This window comes from Benincasa hispida, chromosome 5 (assembly GCF_027475165.1).
Source record: "Benincasa hispida cultivar pf3 chromosome 5, pf3_genome.v1.1, whole genome shotgun sequence".
Taxonomy (NCBI): Eukaryota; Viridiplantae; Streptophyta; class Magnoliopsida; order Cucurbitales; family Cucurbitaceae; genus Benincasa; species Benincasa hispida.
In genome coordinates, this window is record NC_143482.1 from 30,115,370 (window position 1) to 30,132,678 (window position 17,309).

Consider the following 17,309-nt stretch of genomic DNA (forward strand, 5'->3'; position numbering starts at 1 on the left):
GTTCTCACTGGAACGACAAGCTACCATTGACCAAAAATCCGGTCATCTACCACGAACGACCTCCATACGTACAGCAAGAAGATGGGGACGGCATCACCACTTGGAACCCTCAGTATTCTCGGTGTGAGAATGCAAAGAGTGGGCTCTGTTCGGAATTGGTAGAGAGGGAAGGAAAAGAGATCGTATACAATGATCAAGCAAGTGGGAGAAGCTAAGTCTATCGTATAGACAAAGTGTTTGATCGTTTAGATGAAGTACACGATCGTGTAGGAAAAGGGCAGCGATCGTCTATATGATCGTTTAGTAAAAGCTCAACGCTAGACGATCGTTTAGTACAAGGTAGGCGATCGTTTAGAAGATGGTGCACACATGTAAGCGATCGTGTAGTAAATGTGAGCTATCGTATAGTCTCTCAATTTACTAAGTGATATGCAGCAAACACTTTTTTGAGCAATTAATCGCGTGTTCTTTGCAAAATGAAAACAATTTTCATTTTATTCTTCAGTTCGAAAACCAATTGGAACTTCCCACTAACGCACATTTACGAAGAAAACGACGTCCAATTATCCTATAATTGTCCAATTAAAAAATAATAAATATAATCATATTATATTCATTAACCAATAGTTTAATATCATATATCAACCATAGTGTTTTCTCCTGCACTAGATATAAATCATATTTATATCCATTTTCCTCCAATTAATGTATCTCATACATAAAGTCAATCATATCATATATAATTAACCAGTTCAATCATATCATATATAATCAAACTCCCTCTTATCAATTTTAACATTTCAATCTGACCCAAAAACTGATTCTCAACTTGAATCCATTGAGCTACCAAGGAGACCTTATGAACCAATGGTTCGAAGCTTCAATGGTACGTGAATAGCTGACTAAACTCTTTAGCCACATGATCCACCATCCATTAACTGCCAGACATTCCACCAAAGACCGACAGCTGAACTCTCCTTACCACAGATATATTTCTGTGTCCATCGGATATAACCAATCAACAGTACGATAACCCTTCACAGATACTCATAAGTACAGCTAGGCCAATTTACCATTTTTCCTCTGTAGTTATATCTAACTCCTTAAGTATCTTTGATCCCTCTAATAAACAATACAACATAGTCCTACTATGTGTGGACACCTGTCGGGCCATGAGAAGGTGTGTGGCGCCACATCGTTCAAGCCCCGGGATCAAACCTTAAGGGAGTAATCTATCTACTTACCCCTGCTTCGGGGAATGAGCGAATTCCATCTTGTGTAGCTGAGTTCCTAGCTCCCAAATCAGACAAATCCCCAAAATGGTAGGTTTGAGTCGGCGACTTGGCCACTCACACCCATGCAAATCAAAGGACCGCCTTTAAAGGCAGGAGTTCCCAACTCACTCAGGATTGAGGTCATGTTACCTATGGTCATCCTAGTGAAGTGAAGTCTCTGTCATGAATGGCATTATATAACGAGACGTTAACACTTTGTGGTCAGGTCTTATACAAACTCTTTGTATGGGATGCCCCCGCTCGCATGTCCCCACACGAATGATCAGGATCAGACCATCTGTAGCAAGTCACAACACTTATAACTATTCTACAAAATGGGCCGCATCCGTAGCGTTACCAGGATAAGGTTTTCCTCCTATATCCATATACTACAGACTGTTTTGGTTAACACTTAAGACATGATCCACTTGTATGTCACCACATACATGCTTTAGTTACATAAGGATAACCATGGATTTTAGTTTATGGGTTTGTGGTAAAGAAAATAAAACATCCAATGTTCAAAGTCAAATAGTGAAGAAAATATCATATATTATACATCACAAGCGTTCATACAAAAGTGTGTTTACAAACTACAGGACACGAGACTATAAGGCATCATCCCCAACACAAGGAGGATTATGCTAACCATCTGAGAATATTATTGCAGACACTGCGAGAAAAGCAGTTGTATGCCAAATTCAACAAGTGTGGCTTATGGCTAGATCAAGTAGGGTTTTTAGGGTATGTAGTTTCTGCAGTTGAAGTTAGTGTAGACCCTCAAAAGATGGAAGCCATAGAAAATTGGAAAAGACTCACCAATGTGTTTGAGGTACATAGCTTCTTGGGCCTCTCAAGTTACTATAGGCACTTTATGGAGGGTTTCTCGAAGATAGCCCATCCACTACCGAATCTGACCAGAAAGGATGTAAAATTTGAATGGTCCTCTGATTGTGAACAGAGCTTCCAAGAGTTGAAGCAAAGGTTAGTTTTAGCGTCCAACTTACACTACCCACTCTAGGTGGAGAATTTTTTATTTACTGTGATGCGTCCCGGTGAGGACTAGGTTGTATGTTAATGCAGAATGAGAAAGTGGTAGCTTATGCTTCTCGATAGCTAAAGAAGCATGAATGTAACTACCCCACTCATGATTTGGAGTTAGCGGCAATTGTCTTAGCCCTAAAGATCTAGAGGCATTATTTGTTCGGGGGAGCGTTGTCGTATATTCACTGATCATAAGAGTTTGAAGTACATTTTTTATCAGAAGGAGCTAAACTTGAGGCAAAGAAGATGGATCAAATTGATCAAAGACTATGACTGTTCGATTGAGTATCACCCTGGTAAGGCCAATGTAGTAGCTGATGACTTAAGCAGGAAGTCGACAGGGTCTAAAGCTACTGTTTGTTCAGTAAGAGAAATGTTGATCCAAGAATTCAGGAATTCCAAAGCGACTCTAACAGTCGAACAAACAGGTTGATTGTTAGTTGCATTCCAGGTACGATCCACCTTAATGGATGAAATTATATGCAAAAGTTGAAAGATCTTAACCTCCAGGCAGAAGAGGTGGGTAAAGGACTAAGAACTGATTTCCAAGTAAGGGCAGATGGTGCTTTCTTGAAGGAAAATAGATTGTGTGTGCCAAATATGTTACAGCTTAAGCAGGCCATAATAGAGGAGGCACACAGTTCAGCTTATGACATGCATCCAGGTAGCACCAAGATGTACAGGACTTTGAAGAGATCGTATTGGTGGTCTGGGATGAAGAAAGAAATAGCCGAATATGTAGATTGATGTCTAATATGTCAACGGATGAAACTTGAGAGGCAGAGACCCACAGGATTACTTAACCCGCTCCCAGTACTCGAGTGGAAGTGGGAACATGTAACGATGGATTTCTTGTTTGGATTGCCTAGGATGCCCTCAGGATATGATGGAATCTGGGTAATAGTTGATTGGTTAACCAAGACAGCTAAGTTTATACTAGTAAAATTTACTTTTACCTTGGACCGGTTGGCTAAGATGTACATGGATAAGATAGTTAGCCAGTTCAGAGCTCCAATGTTGATAGTATCAGATCAGGATCCAAGGTTAACCTCAAAGTTTTGGCCTAGTTTGCAAAAGGATTTGGGTACTAAGCTATATTTTAGTACAGCTTTTCATCCATAGACAGATGGCCAATCAGAGCGGACAATACAGACACTGGAAGACATGCTGTGAACATGTGTTTTGTAATTTAAAGGAAGTTGGGATACGCAACTGCCATTGATTGAGTTTGCGTATAACAACAGTTATCACTCAAGCATAGGTATGGCTCTGTACAAAGCATTGTATGCAGGACCCTGGTATTTTGGAATGAAATTGGGGAACGGAAACTGTTGGGTCCAGAATTGGTGCAGCATATGTTGGATACTGTGAAGCTTATCAAGGAAAACTTGAAGACAACTCGAGACAGACAGAAAAATTATGTTGATAAGCAAAAGGAGAGATCTAGAATTTGATGTTGGAGACCAAGTATTCCTTCAATTATTTGCATGGAAAGGTGTACTTAGGTTTGGAAGAAAAGGGAAACTGAGTCCTTGATACATCGAACCCTACAAGATTATAGAACGAGTTGGCTCGACAACATATAAATTACAATTACCTCTGGAGCTAACAGTATTCATAATGTGTTCCATGTGTTGATGTTGAGAAAATATATACTTGATCCTACGCATATACTAGTAGAACAACTGATACAGCTCAAGGAAAATTTGTTGTGTGATGAAGAGCCGATTCAGATCTTAGACAGGAAGGAATAGGTACTCAAGAACAAAACTATACCTTTAGTGAATGTATGGTGGAACAACCATGGTGTTGAAGAAGTGGCATGGGAATCCGAGGAGCAAGTAAGGAAGAAGTATCCTCAATTTCTCAAATGATATCTTCAGGTAAATTTCAAGGACAAAAATTCTTTTAAGAGGTGGAAAATTGTAAAACCTGAACTTACTTTCCCTTTTTAATTATGTTTATTGTTGAGTTTAGTAAAGTAAGGGGGGGTTAAATATTTAAGTTACTTTGGATTGTTGGAATTGGGTAAAGGATAAGTTTTGAAGAAGGAAAATGTTTAAGTATGGGAAACTTGGCTCTCAGGTACTTTTAAGCTAGCCTTACAAAAAGAAATGTTGGCGAAGTGTTAGTTCTAAAAATGGTGGCTGAGAATCGAGTAAGCATAAGGCAGGCATCGAGTAAATGCCATCGAGCATCGAGTATGTGCGATTGAGGAAGGATCATGCATCGAGCAGCCATCGAGCATCGAGTTTTCCATCGAGTATTCTCCAGAATACCATTGAAATTCCCATCGAGTAATTACCCATTTCCATCAAGTTTTTCTATCGAGTATTGAGTTTGCCCACAACGTTCAACTTTAAACTTTTCTTTTATTTTATTCGAACAGATGGCTTAATCTGGGCCCTTAATCTCCACTAGTGGGTGAGGTGGCTTAAGGAGATTTTGTGCACAAGATTGGGCAGTAGTATAAAAAGAAAAGGGAACTTCAAGAGCTCAATTTGGATGATTCCTTTGAGAAAATCAAGCGATCTATGTACCGTTGGAAAGCTCGGTGAGTCTAGTTTCTAAAACTGAGCCATTGGATGGAAGTTCTCACCAAAAAGAAGGTCGGAGAAGGAAGAAAGAGGCAAAGGTTTATTTTCGGGCATTTCTGGGCACTCGACGAAGAATCTTAGATCTAGGCCGAACCACATGAAATTTCAAGCTGAAATTTTAAGGTAATATTGTTGTCATCATTAAAATTATGTTTGTATAAGGAATTTTTGTTAGATAAGGTCTGGGGTTTGAGTTACATATTTTGGAAATTAAACCTAGAATTTCTGAACAAGTAGGAAATTTGTGGTTTAGGTCTATTGAGGAAGATTTAAAGCCCCAGATCAAACCACAAAAATTTTTATGCTAAAATTTTGAGGTAACATTGCTAACAAAATTCTGAGCATGTTTGAAAAAGGAACTTTCTTAAAATGAATTATGGTTTTCGAGTTATTAACATTAGAAGCTGAATCTAGAATTTGTTGGACGAACATGCAATTTCTTGCTAAATGTGAGCTTGGTTTAAAAAGAGTAGTCTTAAAAAGGAGACCAAGGTAGCAGCTAAATTTCTTATTCTTATGTATAGGAGCAACGTCCATTGGAGAAGTCTACCAAGCCTAAGAAAAACAAGCCTAAAGACCTGTGAGTAACTAAATGTCTTCAAAAATGTATATGTAAAAGGTCATGCGTTCCAAATGAATTTCATGCTAAAGTTTATGAGTTTTACAACAAACTAAAGTTTATACCTATGATTTTAAAGATTTCATAGTATTTCTTAAGCATGATGTTTTAGGCTATTTAAATAAGTTTTGCTAATTCTATTGCATGTCAAGATTGAATGCTAAGTATTGTAAAAGCTAAATGTTTATATTTCGTGAAGCATGCGTGTTAAATTGTGACAATGCTCTTATGGTTAAAGCTAGGTAAATGCTATGTCCAAAGTTTTATTTACACATGTTTTCTATGAATGGTACAATTCTAGTATGCCAGACGCCGAAGGTATAGAAGGTATCTAAGGAAGTACCTAAGGTGTTGATGATACTTAGTATACTCCTCGTGTACGTAGGTAGTTCAGTATGAGAGGCCGAAGTATGGGTCTCCTGGCCACATTTATTATAATGGGACTGAAGTATGGGTCTCATGGCCATGAATGGACGATGGAAGCTTGAGCTACGAATGCTTGTTCTCAACTAAGGTTTGATAATATTTACGATTTTGATGCTATGTTTTATGTATGTTACTACGTAAGTTGCTTGAGACTAATTTCAGCATGTTTACATGTTTATTATGTGTATGGAGTGCTCGAGACGAATTATTTTTCTATGATTCACTCACTGGGCAACTAGCTCACCGTTTCAAATGTTTTCTTTTACCAGATAGCGGTTAGATTCTCCGAGGTTGAACCCACTGTTGCTTGCCACTCCAGACTCGGCTAGGAAGGAGAAATCTTAAGTTAAAGCTTGTAATTAATGTACACATGTTTGTGAGAGAAGTTTTGGACTAGTGGATTTTGTTTTTGGGACCCATGTATCTATTCTTGTGTTGTTTTGATGGTTTGTTGTCATTTCTGAGTTGTAACTAAGTTGCTTTTGCTGGTTAGAGTCATAGATTATTGTATCGCTAAGTCATAATTGCATAACAAGGTTTTAGATAGGTTATATCGGTAAGTTAGGCAGTAAGTGCTGGCAAGTAAATCGGTAACTCTACCGTCACATCCTCTTATGGGTTAACAGGGTAATCCGAGAGGGGGTGTGACACCCTATGAAATTTAGGGCACCAACCCAACAGTTTGACCATTTGAAATAAGCAAGGTGAATGAACCAAACTACTGAACCAAACCAGGTTTCACTGAACCAACTAGGTCAACCAAACACGTGGACCGAAACTAACTAAACTAAACAAACTAGGCTTGATCAAACCAGTCTGTGATCAGATTGAACCGGTTGAGTTTCACGATTACACTATTTTAAACCTATTGCTAATGCTACCAAATTTTAGTAGTATTAGTTCGATAATTTGTAAATTTTATTTAATTGTGGACCTTGACAAATTCATACCATCACACCTCAATACAAGGCTGAACTTGTGTTGATGTAGATTTTATGTGGATGTGGTCCGATCTATAGTGTGTGATCCTTTGAATGCGTGTGCTTGACTTTGGGAAGCGGAACACGTGATGAAAGGTAGAGGATTCTCCCTAGGCTCTTTGGATTATAGAATTGCTTATCTTCACAAATGAACAGAACTCCTCTAGGCTTGTGGACCTGGCCCTTCGGCCTAATTAATCGTGGGCCAGATGGCCATATTAAGCCTATTAGTAGCTTAATTTCCACTACGTTATGCCCTTTTTAGGTTGTTGTACATGTACATTAGGCGGGTTCTTATCCTAACCTCCCCATTTACCTAACTTAAAGAGAGCTAACGTGATTTTGAGTAATCGTTCTTTTATTTTTTTTCTTTAACTCCATTGAGTAGTTTTGTTGGCCAGACAAACCCAAATGTAAACTCTGGTTACATATCGAACTCATCAACTCTTAACTTGGGCTCGTGGTTTGATTTTGCGGGGAGGCAAATGAAGGAAAATTAGACTAAAATGGAGAATAAAGAGAGAATAAGAAGAAACTTCTTATATTGGGTGCTTGGTCACTTTGCTCAACTGGAGCTTGCTTACTCATAAAGGTTGGAAAACATTTTCATTGGGCCATTTGGATCGAGGTTTTCTCAATACCAGGATGTCTGAGAATTATATGTTTAGAAATAAAATTGATGCTATCAGAATTTTGTGAACAAAATTTGTGTTTGTGTTTAATTTATGAAATTAAACATCAAAATCTTATTAAAATTGTAATAGATTAATAATTTTAATAATAAATAATATTCAATATATCAATAAAAAAATTAATTAATGAACGTCATATTAATCATAATCTAACACTTAATCATTTTTATTATTAATTAAGCTCAACATTAGTAATTTTACTTGTAATTAAATAAAATAAGAAAATATATTTAAATGGACAATATATCATATAAAAGGTGAAGAAAATGAGATAAAAATATTATATATTAATAAAGAATACTAAAAAATATTTTGTAAATATGATATGTTAATAATGAATGGAATAATAAAAAATAATCAAAATATATAATTAACTTCTTATAAATAATCAGTGATGATTATATATTCATAATGAATGATAAAATTAAAATTAATCTCCATAAATTACTCTATCAGTAAAAAAAAACAATGAAGTAATAAATTACTATTATTGAAAATGAAGTTTAATACTAATTAAATTTAACTAATCCTAGTTTACTAATTAAATATATTTAAGATATTATTAGTTAATAAATTAATAATTTATTTAAAAAAATAATTCCATTCATTTACTAATTTTTATTATAAAAATAAATCAAGTAAATATTTTAATATATCATTATTGATTTATTAAAATAAATACTTATACATTTTTGTTAAATTAATATTAATTAATTATACATTTTTGTTAAATTAATATTAATTAATTAGTTAATTAGTTAACTATATTAAAAGTGAAATTATATGTAAAATGAAAAACAAATAGAGAGGGGAAAAGAGAAAACTCATAGTTTTAGAAGGAATAGAAAACCCTTATATGTGAGAAATGAAAATGTAAAAGGGTGAAAACTGTGAAACAAACATAAAAATTGGATACCTATGCCAATTTCCATGCAAAAAGCCTACCAACCAAACGGCCCAGGATATCAAAAGAAGACTAGAGATTTCTAGTAAATGACATAGAAAAAATTAATATCCAGAAAAGTACATAATCTCTACGTATTCTTACAACCTTTTCATATTCCAAAAAGTTACATAGAAAAAAAAAGTATATCGAAAAGTTCTAACTTTCCATTAGTTCAGTGGAGATTGCTAAGGTTATTGCCCTCTATAAAGGTGTTTCTAAAGCTTTGGAAGCTGACATTTACCCTCTAAAGGCTTAGACTGATTCTTTGATTCTATGGAGCATTCTGACATGCTCATCTCGGTATTCTGTATTTTATGAATTTTCGGTGTGCTTTATATTGTTGTGGAGCTTTTGCAGGTTTCTATTTCACTAAATACCCCTACAATTATGTAGCTCATGAACTTGCTTCTCACGCTCGAAGATCTCGAATGTCACCAATTTGGCTAGAAAATCATCTCCCATGAGTGGACTCATTTTGTAACCGTTGTTTTTCTTAGTTTTATTTATTTTCGATGTATTCTAAAAAAATGGAAATTAAAAATAACATTTAGACCATTTTGTCTTCTAATATGATCTCCTAAGTTAACATAGAATCCTACCTCATTAACTTGTGGTTAACTATCACATAACTTGTACACCTCGTCAAATTAATTTGTTGTTTTCATTATTATTTAATTGGGAAATATTTCCCCAATAACATATAATCTTTTCCACCGCCATCTCTATAATCTCTCACCTCTCCTCTTTACATCTAGCTCTTTATTTGCTAACAAAGAAAATTAAATACTTACAAAAAATTTACACACAAATCTTTTAACCACTAGGAGATAATGAATGAGATTTACAAGGTTAAAAATTAAGAGTAAAAGTTGAAAGAAAAAGAAAAAGAAAATGTAGTCCTATAAAAGCAATAATCCTAGGTGGGGAAGTGGAGCAATCAGAGATTTGTTCCATTACCCTCTCTTGAATGAATAAAATTGGAATTAGATTATTGAAAACGCATTGGAATTAAATTAGTAAGTGAAATTAAGAGGTGGGGATATAATTAATTAAATGAATAATTATAAGGGTTAGCTATAGCGATGAGAAAAAAGGTAATTAGCAAAATGACAAATCTCTCTCATGCAATACAAACAATGACACATCTTTCGATTCAAACGCCTTTAAATTCTCAAAGCTGTCAACTCTCTCTGTTTATTTTAAGACCTTTCGTCTCTTTCTTTACTTCTATTCTCTCTATTTCAATCCTTCTCTCTCTCTCTCTCTCTCTCTCTCTCTCTCTCTCTCTCTTCCTTTTCCCTCTCTTCATATATCAATTACTCCTTATATCTTATGTTTAGCTTTCAGCCTCACCATTGATCCAAAAAAAACCAAGAAAAAAATTTCTTTACAAATCCATGGGAAAGTTGTTAATCATTCTTCTCAATCTCTTGATGTTCCTTGGTTGCTTCGCAGCCATTTCTCAAGCCCAATTGAAATTTGGATTCTATGCTCGATCTTGTCCTCCGGCGGAATCCATTGTCCGTAGAGTCGTAAACAACGCCGTTCAAAACAATGCCAACATGGCCGCCGTATTACTCCGCCTCCACTTCCATGACTGCATCGTCGAGGTAACTCCTCCAAAAGCGCACTTAATATTAAGTATACTTTTCTTTTGAAAGTCATTCCAGTGAGCTGGTTTTTATAGGGTTGCGATGGTTCAATCTTAGTCGACAACGGGCCGAGGTCGGAGAAACTTGCTTTTGGGCATCAAGGGGTGGGGGGTTTTGAAGTAATAGAGAGAGCAAAGAGTGAATTGGAAACACAATGTCCAGGAGTAGTTTCTTGTGCTGACATAGTGGCTATGGCCGCAAGAGATGCCATTCTAATGGTAATAACTATTGGAATTTTTCGCACTTAGCCTTACACAACTCATTATATTATCCTATCATAATTTACTACACGTCAAACTCTTTTTCGTGTGTTGAAAAATAAGATGCATCCAAATACTGCTCGATTTTTAAATTGTTTAAGGTTATTACAGGCAAATGGACCGGAGTACGAGGTTCTGACTGGTCGGAGAGACGGTAGGGTTTCGGATGTTTCTCTGGCGGATGATCTGCCGGATGTGAGTGATTCAATTCAAGTTTTGAAGAAGAAATTTGCTGAGAAAGGGATGACTGACAAGGACTTGGTTTTACTCACTGGTACATATTTCTCTCTCTCTCATGCACGTTTGGTGATATTAAGGTGGTTGGAAAGCCAAGACATATGAGTTTACTTTCCTACCTCATTCAATAATCATCCTCATACATTTTTTCATCTCCAACATATTCCCATCCTTTATTAGAAAAATATACAACATATTCCCTACTCTTTTCGATAATTAGGTCATGTTAACCTATTTATGGAAAATTTTTTAGCGCCTATAAGAAATTTTTATACTATCTTTATTCATTATAATTTCATGATAGTAGCATTTAAGAATAATAATGTGAGCTGTGAAATCTATAAAATAAATTAATATTTCATTTGATAACGTGTCAAATTATAGATACGAATAATAAATACTATTATAGTTTTAAGTTTTTTTTAATATACTAAAAATGTTCATCTGGGTAATTTCATAGAAATTGTTAAAGGTCGTTGATGTTCATGTGCTATAAAAGTGTTAATATAATTAAATTTTCCATAATTTCTTTGTTTACTTTTTCTTTATTGAGAAATTATTTCTTTTGATAAGTGTAGTGTCATAGTTTTTCATTTTATAGTTTTAAGAGCTCGACTGAAATATGATTCCCTTTTCTTTTATTTCTTTTCAAAAATATTTGTCCCATGATAATTTTTTATTGGCCAACTGTATGATTGTAGTTAAAAATTTTCTTTAGTTTTAATAAATTTAAAAATTTTAAAAGATTAAGATCCAACTTAAGAATTACTCCATTGGTGATTATACATATTCAATCTTCTATTTTTTTTTTTATTTTTCAATCCCACACATACAAATATTTTTGTACACAAAATGATTTTTTGCTAAAGAATGTAAAGTGCAAAGAAAACTAAGTTTGTCAAAACATTGAAGAGGGCACATAAATGGCAAAACCAAAACCTACTTTTCCATTTATGATTGGGAAGCCTTGTTAGGTCCAACTGCAATATATATATATATATATATATATATATATATATATATATATATATGGGTTCTTTTTAAATATAATTATAATGTACATTTTGATAGGGATGATTCATATTTCCTACTTTTATGTGCTTTTAAGTTATTACATAGGAATAGGATTCTAAACTATTCTTCATTTAATTTACTAAAGTAAACATACCCTATTTAAGAAATATCATATGTATTATCTTTGATTTCATTAAACTTAAACATGGGTTTTCTTTTCTTTTTCCTTTTAAAGTAATTATGGTTATTTTATTTTCTTGTTCGGTTTTTAAACTTTTAAATTTCGTGTTTTTATTAGATTTTAATGATGATCTAAATTAGAAAACTTAAAAAATTTAGACCTTATTTGATAACTATTTGATCTTTTTTTTAAACAAAATACGTTTTCTTACCTTTTCTTTCTAATAGTTTTAATCTATTCTAAGAAATACACACTTAAAGAAAATTCATTTTTTTAATTAATATTGAAAACTTGGTTTGAATTTTGAAAATATCTCTTAAAGTTTGATATAAAAAAATTGTAGATAAAAGTATATAGTGTTTATAAATTTATATTTAAAAATTAAATTGTTACTAAATAGGGCGGGATCAAACTTTTAACCAATTTAGAGATACAAATAGTAGATTTAATTTTAATCCAACTAATTCTTGACTCTTTAGAAAACTTATTTGGGTCTTTTTGGAACTATTATGGTATGTTCTACATGTTGACACAAATATTTTAAATATTTTATTTTTGCTCTTGACTATAAACAGAAAATTTTAGTGATTGTTATTAATTAATTTATAGCATACCTACTATTATTAAACATTTGAGAAAGATACATCTTTTCTTTATTAATTTATTTGATGAGTTGGTGTTTAATTACATAGCCAACATTTAAAGCCATGTGCAATTTATAAGTGTTGAGTCTTGAAATATTTTAAATGTTTTTGTTAAATATAATGAAAATTAACAACAGTAGCATTTTCTACTCAGCAAAAATATAAAATACAAAATATAAAATATCCAAAATTTAAAAAAAATAATAATAATTGAGTGCCTTTTTGTTCCACTCATCTTTGTATAGTTCATCCAAATGTCTAACTACAAGTTGTTATACAACAAATTTTTATTTTTAAAAATAAACATATCTTTCGGAAGATGCATGGTGATGTGTGTAGTATTGACTACACCAGTATAGCATCGATTGCACTAAATATTATTATTAAGAAAGTAAAGGAAAATAGATTGGATTTAATCTCTTTTCTTGCCCATGTTTTTGAAAAACCAATGTGTACAAGTAATTAATAATTGCATGTCTTGCCATGTTCATTGAAGAAAAGAGAAGTTGTTTTCTTTTCTTCTAAACCACTCAATATAGAAAATTCAAAGATAAATATCATAACATATATTTATGTACAACTAATTGCATAAAGTTGTGAATGTTGTACAATATGCAAAATCCACCATATCTTTTTCTTCAATTCAATTTTAAAGCAATCCCACTTGTAAAATTTGAGGTACCTTATAAGCTTAGTAACCATATATAATATAATTAAATGAAAAATGAAAATCAAAAAGACAAAAAAAAAAAAAAAAAAAAAAGAAAAGAAAACAGCTGGTACATGTCACATGGGATTCTCCAAAACAATCACGGATTTAACTTTGTTAATTTCTTCTAAGATAAGGTTGTCATTTTTTTATTCTTATTTTTCTTTTTTCTAAAAAGTTTCATTTTGTTTTTGTTCGGTTTTGATTCTTATACTTTCAAAAACATATATTTTAGTTCTTAAAATTTTAAAATATTTATTTTTAATCTTTAACATGAGTTGAACAAGATAAAATTGAAATAAAATATCAACCATCAATATATCAAAATAAAATTTTTAAAAATATTTAGAGATTAGAGGAATGTTTTTGGGAGTTTAAGGATAAAAAAAGAACAAGATTGAATGTCGAGGACAAAGTTAAAAATGCATGTAAATCACTTTGAAAAAGTTGCCTCTTAGAAAGACGAATATTTGATGGCCCGAATCTCCAAGTGACATAGATTGATAAACATTGGTCTTGTTTGTTCTGAAACATGTATTTTCCTTTTTCCTTTGTCTTTATTAGGAAAAGAACTTTTAATTTCACTATTTAAAATGTCACAATGTAATAAAATATCTTTAATTTCTTACTCGTGTACGACACGTCTCGTGAGTACATGAGACTATACGATTAAGCCATTTGATCTACTTTTTCTCTCTTTACACACATTTATTAATTAGGTTAGGAGTTGTGTATTTTTTTTTGTCCTTATATACACACTTGGAGATTTGTGCATTTTAACAAGTATAAGTTCAAATTTTTTTAAATTTTATTATTATTTTTTTCCTTAACAAAGTTAGAGTTGAATAATCAAACATTTATGTAGATAGTTTTTGCTTGTGACAATTAATAAATATATGGTTTCACATGAATAACTTGTCCCTTAAACTTGAATTATATACAAATATACAACTTACGAATCACAAAGATATATCTTATTTAAATTAAGATTGTGTGATTTGATATTAGATACTTGAGTCTATTTTTAAGATGTGAGTTTGCTTATCTTAGAGACTATGGGGCGTTTGGGACAAGGATTATAATAATCATCTCTTATTACCGTAAATACTATTTTTTAGTCCCCAATTAGTTACACTCAAAACTATTTTAGAACTCTTATTTGTTACGATATTTACTATTTGCTACAATTTTTATTATTTTATATTCATCATCTTTTTATTTTTTACTATAGTATTTACTATTTCGTTCTCAAACTAAAATAATTTAAATCTCAAACACATATTATTATGGCCCAAATAAAAATAATTTACACTCTGAATACAAACTATTATAAACTAACTATAATAACCAACTCCTTGTCTCTAATGCCCCCTGTGTGTTTTACTTTATATCTTAACGGATTTGAGGCATGGACCTACAAACTTTCTTAGATTTTCTTAAAACTAGGTTCAAATATAAATAAGATTAATATTCTAGATTCAAGAAGACACAAGGTAACTGCAATGAGTAGTACTTTCAGGTTTTGTCTCTTAAACTTAAATCATATACAAACATATAACCTACGGAGCCAAAAAGACATCTTATTTAATATGTGATTTGAGATTAGGTAGCAAGTCTATATTTAATATGCGAGTTTGCTTATTTTAGAAATGGTGTATTTTACGTTACATCTTAACCGATGGGAGGAATGGACTTACAAACTTTCCTAGATTTTTGTAAAACTAGTTTCAAATACAAATAAGATTATTAATATAGATTGATCATGCAGACACAAGATAATTACTATGGACAATGCTTTCAAGTCTAATAATTGAGTGTGTAATAACATTTTTAAGGAATTACAAATATAATAAAATCTATTCGTGATAGATTCTATCACCGGTAAACTCGTATTAGTGATAGACTCTATCGCTAATAGATTCTTTTTAGTCATATGATCTATCACTAATATACTGCTTCAAATTTTGCTATATTTTACATTTTATTGCAACGTGCTATATTTGCTAATATTTTGAGTTTGATTACTATATTTACTACATCTTCTTATTTAAAATGTCTATAGTATTAATCATTCGTTAATGTCTTAAATTGATTTTAGTTACATGATGATGTATTAGACACGAAATTGAAAATAGGTTTTATATGTTTTTTATCATTAATATGCAATCTTGAAATTTAATCTTTAGAATATTCCAAATTTCATATACCAAAAACAAATTTATAATCTGAATCCTTTCATAACTTTTTTATTTTTGTAAATGGTATCATTGAAATCTCAGTACAAAAGTTAATCCTCATACAATCTTCTCTACAGCGGCTCACACAATCGGAACCACCGCATGCTTCTTCATGGAAAAACGGCTCTACGACTTCTTCCCGGACAGCAGCGGCAGATCGGACCCGGACATAAACCCGACATTGCTGTCGGAGCTAAAGTCGCAATGCCCTCGAAATGGCGACGTCAATGTCCGCCTTGGCATCGACCGTGGCAGCCCCCGTACCTTTGACATCAACATTCTTCAAAACATAAGGAATGGCTTCGCCGTCCTCGCCTCCGACGCTCGACTAAATGACGACCCGTCGACCCGAGCCGTCATGGACTCATATTTCAGCCCACTCGCCCCCATTCTAGGCCCATCGTTTCAAGATGATTTTGTCAACTCCATTGTGAGAATGGGTCAAATTGGGACTAAAACTGGCTCTCGAGGAGAGATTCGAAGGGTTTGTTCTGCTTTTAACTAAGGGTAAATTATTCACTTTGAAAAAGGTATAATATATGGGGAGAATTTATATGTGATATGATGAAGTTGGGTATTTGTGTTTTTGTAAGTAATGTTTTTTTTTTTTTTTAATTAATTGGATTTCTTTCTTTCGGTTTGGTTTTAGAGTTGTTGGGATTGGGAATAATATTTGGAAATGGGTGATACAAAATATATATTCTACTGTGATTTGAATATATGTAAATCTTTTACGCTTTAATGATTATTGACTAAGGCTTGAATAATCTTATTTAAGATTAAGGATTGTTTTGTTATGATTTTTGGATTTTGATATGTGATTTTTTTTTTTTAACTTGGTATTATTTTGTTTCAATCAACTTGTATATGTGTTCTAATCCATACATGTAAAAACATTATGTTGTTATAAAGTTATCTTGAAAAATTATTTGAAAAATTAATTGTGAAAGGCTAGAATAGGATTTGGAAATTTATAGATTAACGAAAAGAATCAATCTTGACCCTAACTTATTTTGATTGTGTCAATTTGGAACTTAAACTTTTAGTTTCATCAATTTTAATCCTAAATTTAAATAAGTGTTACAATTTATTCTTGAACTTTTAAAAATGTTGTAATTTTAACCATGTAAGAAATTCTCATTAGTATCGTTGAAAAAGTTTTCTCTTACATATGTATTTAATGAATTATATGATATATACAATTTGAAATTAAAACAAAAACGACATGCTAACTTTTTATTGAAATTTATTAATTTTGATGATTATTTATTAATGTTTAATTTGCGACTGGTCAAACTTAGATTTCTGTAGAACTTTAGTTTATTGAATTTTTGAGTTTTATGAAAAATTTTACATTGTTTTTCTTATAATTAAATTTAGTTTGTGAATTAGCTGAAATTGATTAGAAAAAAAAAAATCGAATTGCAACACTAGGTGCAAATTGAAACAATATAACAAGTTTAGGATCAAAATTAATCTTCTTCTGATAAATTAAAATGAAACAAATTTAAAGGTTAAATAAGACATGCCAAAACTTCATAGATAAAGAAACAAACACATGCGCAACGGAAGAAAAATGGATCTAAAGTAGTCTAATTAGATTAATTACAAAGATAAGCATGTATGCAATAAAACAAGAAAAAGGGGAAAAAGAATACAACCTTTGTAGTATTTGAATCTTCTCCAAATCAGCTTCAATCTCCTCACGACGACTTGTAGACCACTATGAGAGTGATCTTCCCGACTATTCTTCAGCCTTAGAATGGGATAGTGAGATCCGATGAGTGACTAATTTGG

General features: G+C 32.4%; 1 protein-coding gene across 1 annotated transcript; it reads left to right on the plus strand.

Moving 5' to 3' along the window:
- The first annotated feature begins 9,721 nt into the window (after positions 1–9,721).
- LOC120077578 (peroxidase superfamily protein) lies at positions 9,722–16,295 on the plus strand. Its single transcript, XM_039031516.2, has 4 exons — positions 9,722–10,188; positions 10,266–10,448; positions 10,602–10,764; positions 15,590–16,295. Exons 1-4 carry the CDS (start codon positions 9,976–9,978, stop codon positions 16,015–16,017), a joined length of 987 nt encoding a protein of 328 aa, XP_038887444.1. The 5' UTR covers positions 9,722–9,975; the 3' UTR covers positions 16,018–16,295.
- The last annotated feature ends 1,014 nt before the right edge of the window (positions 16,296–17,309 follow it).

What these genes read in the sequence shown, in the direction of transcription:
- LOC120077578 (XM_039031516.2), top strand. Translation starts at nt 9,976, where the DNA reads ATGGGAAAGTTGTTAATCATTCTTCTCAATCTCTTGATGTTCCTTGGT. An exon ending in TCCATGACTGCATCGTCGAG is followed by an intron (nt 10,189 to 10,265) that starts GTAACTCCTCCA and finishes TGGTTTTTATAG; the next exon opens with GGTTGCGATGGTTCAATCTT. An exon ending in CAAGAGATGCCATTCTAATG is followed by an intron (nt 10,449 to 10,601) that starts GTAATAACTATT and finishes AGGTTATTACAG; the next exon opens with GCAAATGGACCGGAGTACGA.